At 44.1% G+C, this 9,341-nt stretch overlaps 1 protein-coding gene across 1 annotated transcript in view; it reads right to left on the reverse strand.

The window, feature by feature from the left end:
• Positions 1-4,805, reverse strand: part of LOC115175206 (YLP motif-containing protein 1) — a 56,899-nt gene extending 52,094 nt beyond the window's left edge. Inside the window, exon 1 of the mRNA XM_029734457.1 lies at positions 4,071-4,805. Coding sequence (XP_029590317.1) covers positions 4,071-4,565 — 495 coding nt within the window. The 5' untranslated portion in view covers positions 4,566-4,805. The remainder of the gene's footprint in view (positions 1-4,070) is intronic.
• Positions 4,806-9,341: the final 4,536 nt, after the last annotated feature.

The raw sequence follows: 9,341 nt of genomic DNA on the forward strand, positions 1-9,341 counted from the left end.
CAATTGATGTTAAACGTGTATTTTTCCATCTATATACACATCCGGTGTGTTTAAATCAAATCAACTATATCATCTGAGCTTGTCTGATGCTTTAAGCAAACTGTTTGATTATTAAGACATATTATTAAGACATATAATTAAGACATACAAATGACATACAAATGGCTAGAGGGAGTCCGACCAGCAATTGATTGGATTGTGCCGGGCCGGGCAGTGAATGAGTAGCACCCGTTGTCTCTCTCTCCTCCCTGCTGCAGCGACCACCACAGAATATCAAAGTGTTTATCACGCTGTCCGCGTTGCTGAAGCTGTAACATAATTGCAGCCGTTTCTGACTGAAAAGTTCTGTTACTGAAATCCCTCTTTTGTTTAGGAAAAATATTCCCTATTCCCTCAAGCCGTGCTCTCTTTACGTGACACATGTACGCGCCGCATGCACGTGACCAAAGACCTATTCACAATGGACTAGTATTACTAGGGAAAGTTGGTAACCCTAACCTTAATGTAATTATTGCTCCAGAATGTCTGTTATTCCAGAAGACGATTTTAGTCCCCCCCCCCCAAACGTCCCCCATGTAATTCTTATTTTCAATAAATTGACAGTTATGACAGAAGCCTGCAGGTTTTTATTCTAGGTGTGAAAGATACAGTATTTCAACATGTCCAGGTGATGGGGCCATACTGATAACTTGGGAACCAAGCTGGAGTTTTCTAAAACATACCAAACCCCTTTTTCCTACAGTGTCGCCATAATATTAGAATTGAGGAAGTGTGATCATATTCATTAGGACATTTTAGCGATCCGCAGTACGTCCTAAATGCCCCCCAGCCTTCAGATGTGAGCTAAACAGTACGTCCTAAATGTCCCTCAGCCTTCAGATGTGAGCTAAACAGTACGTCCTAAATGTCCCCCAGCCTTCAGATGTGAGCTAAACAGTACGTCCTAAATGTCCCCCAGCCTTCAGATGTGAGCTAAACAGTACGTCCTAAATGTCCCCCAGCCTTCAGATGTGAGCTAAACAGTACGTCCTAAATGTCCCCCAGCCTTCAGATGTGAGCTAAACAGTACGTCCTAAATGTCTCCCAGCCTTCAGATGTGAGCTAAACAGTACGTCCTAAATGCCCCCCAGCCTTCAGATGTGAGCTAAACAGTACGTCCTAAATGTCTCCCAGCCTTCAGATGTGAGCTAAACAGTACGTCCTAAATGCCCCCCAGCCTTCAGATGTGAGCTAAACAGTACGTCCTAAATGCCCCCCAGCCTTCAGATGTGAGCTAAACAGTACGTCCTAAATGCCCCCCAGCCTTCAGATGTGAGCTAAACAGTACGTCCTAAATGCCCCTCAGCCTTCAGATGTGAGCTAAACAGTACGTCCTAAATGCCCCTCAGCCTTCAGATGTGAGCTAAACAGTACGTCCTAAATGCCCCTCAGCCTTCAGATGTGAGCTAAACAGTACGTCCTAAATGCCCCCCAGCCTTCAGATGTGAGCTAAACAGTACGTCCTAAATGCCCCTCAGCCTTCAGATGTGAGCTAAACAGTACGTTCTAAATGTCCCCCAGCCTTCAGATGTGAGCTAAACGGTACGTCCTAAATGCCCCCCAGCCTTCAGATGTGAGCTAAACAGTACGTCCTAAATGTCCCTCAGCCTTCAGATGTGAGCTAAACGGTACGTCCTAAATGCCCCCCAGCCTTTAGATGTGAGCTAAACAGTACGTCCTAAATGCCCCCCAGCCTTCAGATGTGAGCTAAACAGTACGTCCTAAATGCCCCCCAGCCTTCAGATGTGAGCTAAACAGTACGTCCTAAATGCCCCCCAGCCTTCAGATGTGAGCTAAACAGTACGTCCTAAATGCCCCCCCAGCCTTCAGATGTGAGCTAAACAGTACGTCCTAAATGCCCCCCAGCCTTCAGATGTGAGCTAAACAGTACGTCCTAAATGCCCCCCAGCCTTCAGATGTGAGCTAAACAGTACGTCCTAAATGCCCCCCAGCCTTCAGATGTGAGCTAAACAGTGCAACTGCACTTGAGATGCATTTTAAGCCTATGGACGAGAAAGTTAATTTCCAAACCTTTAGGTACAGTTGAATGCTGCTGCTTTGCAATCTATTAACAGTAAGGGTTGCATTAAATAGGCTCAATGTTTTTTTACTGATGCATTTGGTAATATTCAGTTCATACACAGACAAAACATATGAACAAAAGCATTCACTGATAGTTGATTAGACTACACGCAGCCTATTCATATATAGTTAAAACGCAGCACTTAGTTCAATTTATCCAATCAGTTATCGTTTTCTTGTGCAAACCGCAAGCAACAGCTGTCAAACTGAGACATTTCTCTCAAAAACACAGGGATGTCGATTCACACAGGGCTAGTATTATAAGAGGGCTTTTGGAGTTCGCCCCCCCCCCCCCCAAAAAAAAAAATTGTAGGTTATTCTGTCTGGAATTGTTACTCTCCTGCCATGTAAAAAATACTGACAAGGCAGATTCGGATGTGACTAATTGTGGAAAATACTGCAGATTAAGAAACAGAAGGTAAGGATTAAGTGATGTGTGTATATTATGTGCGCCAAACAGGTGCTGTATAGATTACACGATAAATTGTTCTGACCGTTTGGAACAATGTAAACACTAAATAAATTATAAGTAAACCAGAGTCTGTTGTAACGGTTTTGTTTTTGTTTTTTTGTTAAGCCTTTATAACAGCAAACAATACGAACAATCATATTCATTTGTGAACGCAATTTCTAAAATGGAACGATTTATTTATTTATTGTTTAAGCTAATTATTCAAGGCTCGCTTTATTTTATTTTAAAAACTAAAATGCTCGATTGCATTTCAAATCACGAATGACTCGTATGCTGTGTGATGACATGAACAAATGAATGATTGATACAGTAGCCTACATAAGTATTGAAATATAGTCAGTTACGCTATTAAGATTAAACAGGATATGCTCTTAGGCCTAGAGCTCAATGGTGGTTATACGAGGCTGCTATACTAAGTCTACTAATGATAATGACATTACTTATTATTCTAATAATTATCATAATAATAGTAATAATAATAAGAAGGAGATCAAGGAAAAGGAGCTTTATTATAATAAATAATCAATATTATTGTAATCAACACTAAATAAATTATAAATGATTTGTGTATACTAAATTATTATTTCATTCCAAGTCATCATCTCATCTCTATAGAGCACGCGGTCTGACAAAAATCACTATTTAGTAGTTCTACAAAGTAAATAAGGCATACTTTTATGACTGCTGAATGCAAACTATGAATCACTGATCATGGCTTTCTATATCCCCTCAAGATCGCGTATTCCTGTCTCTGCATAAAAGAAACACAGACCGGACAAGTATATGTGCAATGGATTATGGTCATTGTAGTGAATTAGCAAGTTTTATACACTAAACTATGTAAAACATTGTCTTGTTGGAAACTACAACTCCCTGCTACGTCGCACAGTTAATTAAGGCTGGATCCGTATTGAGCTAATAAATAAATAAAATAAATAATAAATAAACGGAATTTAAAAAAAAAATGTAATCGAAGTTGGTCGATTAGTTGTTTTAAAACCGAAAAATAACCGATATTTTGGTTAATTGCTCAGCACTAATGGAGACATAACATCCCTAGTTTAAAAGCCGACCGGGGTATAGCAGGTTGCCATTAGCAACTACATTTTACAACTTATTTTGTTTGTAATTTTACAATAATCGGTTCAAGGACATAACATCTAGTGTATTAGAAACAAGTATTGGTAACCATGATTGTCTTCAAAATTGGTATTATTATTATTATTATTATAATACATTTTTTTTTTTTTTTTGTTTACACGACCACGAAGATCGCCATTTTTCTATGTAATTATAATGTTAACAACGCCTGCAGTACCGCGGTCGCCCTTGAACCTCCGTGGCTTCAATGAGAGGAGGCCAGTCGTTCTCCCTGATCCGACTTTCCAATGTCGGGAAATGTAAGTCTTTTGGGGCCAACTATTCTTTCTATGTTTACCTCTTTAGTCGCGGGTGTAGCATTGTTCTGAGTGGGTACCTGTGGGTTCGCCTCTGATGGGGGTGGGTTCGCCTCTGATGGGGGAAGCTGGGTCTCTTTGGGCTGCGGCGGCTGAAGTTGTGGGCTGGTCGCCCCGGTTTCCATGGACTGATACTCATCTCGGTAAGAGGAAGGGGCACCGGCCCCCGTTGAACCATACCCATATCCCGAGTTGCCTTGCCACGACTCGGCCGTAGGACCACCGCCACCACCTCCATAGGGGTTTTCATTTACGTTCCTGTCGTGGTGCAGCACAGATTGAAGCTGTTTTTGGTGGAGTTGTTGCAGTTGCTGCATCTGCTGGAGATGCTGTTCCCGCAGGCTGTTGAACGTTGACCCGGGTGTAGCTGCGGGTGTAACAGCTCCATAGCCCCCGAATCCTCCCCCGAAACCTTCGCCTTGAGGAGACTGACCCCTCGGCGCACCGAAGTTCTGCTGCGAAGGTGGTTGATGGCCGCCACCACCACCATAGTTACTACCCCAAGAGGGATACATGCGTTGGAAGCAGCGAGTAATGTGTAGGCCTTTGTCCTCACATAAAGCTGGTGCAGTTAAAAAAATAATAATAATACAAATTAAAGCTACGTTATCCTCGATAGAGGTACGTTACCACGCGTGTTATCCGTAAACAAAACGTTGATTATTGATGTCGTTTGATGTATCAATAAATACTAACAAATGAAATAAAAACGCGTTGTTTCGTGGTGGGTTTTCGGGTTCCGTATCATTTAGCTACAAAACTAGCTGGTTGTGGAGGGAAACGTATACGCTGATTGGTTGGCATGTAGTCTTACACACATCATTTCCGGTTCGCCCAAATTGTTATTTGTTATCCATTCCACAAGAGGGCGACATTTCTTTATAAATATACAAGCCTCATACGCCACAGCCAAATTTCAGTAGTCCAGTCCAGCCAAGGATGATTGTCTATTATATTGACAAGATATTCAAGTGACCGAACTGACAATGGACAATATGTCCTCAAAGATGGAAGGCGAGATCAGATGGGACCATTCTAGCCAGTGAGAGGGCAGATAACCGTGAACAAACAGGCCGTAGAGATAGGCAGGGGACTCATCTTTGTATCTGTGCCTTTATAGCGTCTGTGACGGCATAAAATACAATTGTATTTGTCACCTTGAAATGCTTACCGATGAGCCCTTTCCCAACAATGCAGAGTTAAAAAGTAAGAAACATTTGCAAAACAAAAATAAATAAAAGACAGCACCATTGTGGCTAAATCCATTTTAAAGCCACAGTTATCTTCTTCATTGGCTGATTGCACCAAACGCATAGGAATCCCCATCCAGTTGACTACTTTAAAATGGTGGAAAGCCTCTGGCAATATCCATATCCACCATGAGTCCTCAATCTATGACAACAGGCACAACTATGCCCCCGACCGTAAATTGGATAATTTTTGTATTTTTCAAACACCTGAAACCTATTTTTCCTGCAATCTAGAGCCATAATCATTTGCCTAATTCTATGTAAAAATAAAATAAATAACATTTTTCTTTTTCTGTATATCTAAGTATACATCTTGAGCTGTCTGTATCCTCCTAACTGGTGTTTTTTAGTTTTTGTTTAGAAACTAAATATGCTTTTCTGCATCTCTGCTAAAATCTGGGTAAAACCAACTTCATAAAATTGTTAAGTGGCTATTAGTATTACAAAGAAACGACAACAAAACATTTAACAGGACAAATCTGAGGGGGCACACCAATGGGCATGACGCCTGAATTTCTTTATAACAGGCCTATTTTTTTTATGACCATCACAAAAGTCTGAACCATGAACAAATTATCGGAGCGTTGTGACGGTTTTGGAATCCTTTTGGTTTTTCCCCTTGAGCCTTTCAAGTTCAGCTGAGAGAGAGGGGAGGATAGAGAGAGGGATAGAGAGAGGGGAGGATAGAGAGAGAGGGAGGATAGAGAGAGGGGAGGATAGAGAGAGGGGAGGACAGGGAGGGGCTCACGGCCACAGACTTTCACCCTACCCTTCACCCAGTGTTACTGTTTTGCCCTCAGTTAGAATTAGCTCCACCAGTAAATCTGTATTCATTTTAAGCAGAACCACTTAAAAAGAATCGTTAAAGCGGATTAATCAACCGACGCCCCGTTTAATGTCTCACGTTAATGAGTTTGTCAGCAGTGTTTTAATATCTCCTAATGACCTCGTATTTTAGTGATGACATTAAAAGGGTGTTGGAGAAGAAATGGCCCATTCAGGATCCAAACAAGCCCCTCAATGACACCCTATTCCCCTATATAGTGCACTACTGTTCACCAGCCCTGTGGGGAACTATTCCCCTATATAGTGCACTACTTTTGACCAGCCCTGTGGGGGACTATTCCTCTATATAGTGCACTACTTTTGGCCAGCCCTGTGGGGGACTATTCCCCTATATAGTGCACTACTTTTGGCCAGCCCTGTGGGGGACTATTCCCCTATATAGTGCACTACTTTTGACCAGCCCTGTGGGGGACTATTCCTCTATATAGTGCACTACTTTTGGCCAGCCCTGTGGGGGACTATTCCCCTATATAGTGCACTACTTTTGGCCAGCCCTGTGGGGGACTATTCCCCTATATAGTGCACTACTTTTGACCAGCCCTGTGGGGGACTATTCCCCTATATAGTGCACTACTTTTGACCAGCCCTGTGGGGGACTATTCCCCTATATAGTGCACTACTTTTGACCAGCCCTGTGGGGGACTATTCCCCTATATAGTGCACTACTTTTGGCCAGCCCTGTGGGGGACTATTCCCCTATATAGTGCACTACTTTTGACCAGCCCTGTGGGGGACTATTCCCCTATATAGTGCACTACTTTTGACCAGCCCTGTGGGGGACTATTCCCCTATATAGTGCACTACTTTTGACCAGCCCTGTGGGGGACTATTCCCCTATATAGTGCACTACTTTTGGCCAGCCCTGTGGGGGACTATTCCCCTATATAGTGCACTACTTTTGGCCAGCCCTGTGGGGGACTATTCCCCTATATAGTGCACTACTTTTGGCCAGCCCTGTGGGGGACTATTCCCCTATATAGTGCACTACTTTTGGCCAGCCCTGTGGGGGACTATTCCCCTATATAGTGCACTACTTTTGGCCAGCCCTGTGGGGGACTATTCCCCTATATAGTGCACTACTTTTGACCAGCCCTGTGGGGGACTATTCCCCTATATAGTGCACTACTTTTGGCCAGCCCTGTGGGGGACTATTCCCCTATATAGTGCACTACTTTTGGCCAGCCCTGTGGGGGACTATTCCCCTATATAGTGCACTACTTTTGACCAGCCCTGTGGGGGACTATTCCCCTATATAGTGCACTACTTTTGGCCAGCCCTGTGGGGAACTATTCCCCTATATAGTGCACTACTTTTGGCCAGCCCTGTGGGGGACTATTCCCCTATATAGTGCACTACTTTTGGCCAGCCCTGTGGGGGACTATTCCCCTATATAGTGCACTACTTTTGACCAGCCCTGTGGGGGACTATTCCCCTATATAGTGCACTACTTTTGGCCAGCCCTGTGGGGGACTATTCCCCTATATAGTGCACTACTTTTGACCAGCCCTGTGGGGAACAATGCACAATAGAAGGACTAGGGTTCTATTTGGGATGCAGATTTTTCTACTCTCTAGACGGGACGACCTTCCCGACGCAAGGACAATGTCACACTACGAGCACTGGCCTTCAGGGAGAGATGCAGATACCTTATCAAGGGATGGGAGAGGAGGGTGGAGGAGGAGTCCCTATGGAGGAGCTCTGCGCTCTCTCCTTTTATAAAGCATGATTGGCACAATGTGACACAACAGCCTGGACTCAGAGCCATACAAAACATACTTTATGTATTTCTGAGCACCTCCAAGACTTATGATACTTACTGGTCTAGTTACTTGAGACAGAAATAAAGAAGGGAGGATGGTCGGGCGTAATCCGCGACAGTCTAGCAATACAAAGGTTGCGTGTTCGAGACACGTCATAGACAACTTTAGCATTTTTCAGCTAACCCTTATTCTGAACTTAACCAAAAATCACTTAACCTGCTACGTAAATTCACCTTACCTGCTACGTAAATTCCCTTAACCTGCTACGTAAATTCACCTAACCTGCTACGTAAATTCACTTAACCTGCTACGTAAATTCACTTAACCTGCTACGTAAATTCACTTAACCTGCTACGTAAATTCACTTAACCTGCTACGTAAATTCACTTAAGGAGGAGAGGAGATGTGTTGATATAGCGAAGACAGATGGATATCTGTGGGTCAGGAGGTGAGGGGTCAGGAGAAGAGGAGGAGAGGAGAGTGATGTGTTGATATAGCGAAGACAGATGGATATCTGTGGGTCAGGAGGTGAGGGGTGAGGAGAGGAGGAGAGTGATGTGTTGATATAGGGAAGACAGATGGATATCTGTGGGTCAGGAGGTGAGGGGTCAGGAGAGGAGGAGAGGAGAGTGATGTGTTGATATAGGGAAGACAGATGGATATCTGTGGGTCAGGAGGTGAGGGGTGAGGAGAGGAGGAGAGGAGAGTGATGTGTTGATATAGGGAAGACAGATGGATATCTGTGGGTCAGGAGGTGAGGGGTGAGGAGAGGAGGAGAGGAGAGTGATGTGTTGATATAGGGAAGACAGATGGATATCTGTGGGTCAGGAGGTGAGGGGTGAGGAGAGGAGGAGAGGAGGAGAGGAGAGTGATGTGTTGATATAGGGAAGACAGATGGATATCTGTGGGTCAGGAGGTGAGGGGTCAGGAGAGGAGGAGAGGAGAGTGATGTGTTGATATAGGGAAGACAGATGGATATCTGTGGGTCAGGAGGTGAGGGGTGAGGAGAGGAGGAGAGTGATGTGTTGATATAGGGAAGACAGATGGATATCTGTGGGTCAGGAGGTGAGGGGTGAGGAGAGGAGGAGAGGAGGAGAGGAGAGTGATGTGTTGATATAGGGAAGACAGATGGATATCTGTGGGTCAGGAGGTGAGGGGTCAGGAGAGGAGGAGAGGAGAGTGATGTGTTGATATAGGGAAGACAGATGGATATCTGTGAGTCAGGAGGTGAGGGGTCAGGAGAGGAGGAGAGGAGAGTGATGTGTTGATATAGGGAAGACAGATGGATATCTGTGGGTCAGGAGGTGAGGGGTGAGGTCAGGAGAGGAGAGTGATGTGTTGATATAGGGAAGACAGATGGATATCTGTGGGTCAGGAGGTGAGGGGTGAGGTCAGGAGAGGAGGAGAGGAGAGTGATGTGTTGATATAGGGAAGA

The sequence above is a fragment of the Salmo trutta genome, chromosome 35 (assembly GCF_901001165.1).
Source record: "Salmo trutta chromosome 35, fSalTru1.1, whole genome shotgun sequence".
Taxonomy (NCBI): domain Eukaryota; kingdom Metazoa; phylum Chordata; class Actinopteri; order Salmoniformes; family Salmonidae; genus Salmo; species Salmo trutta.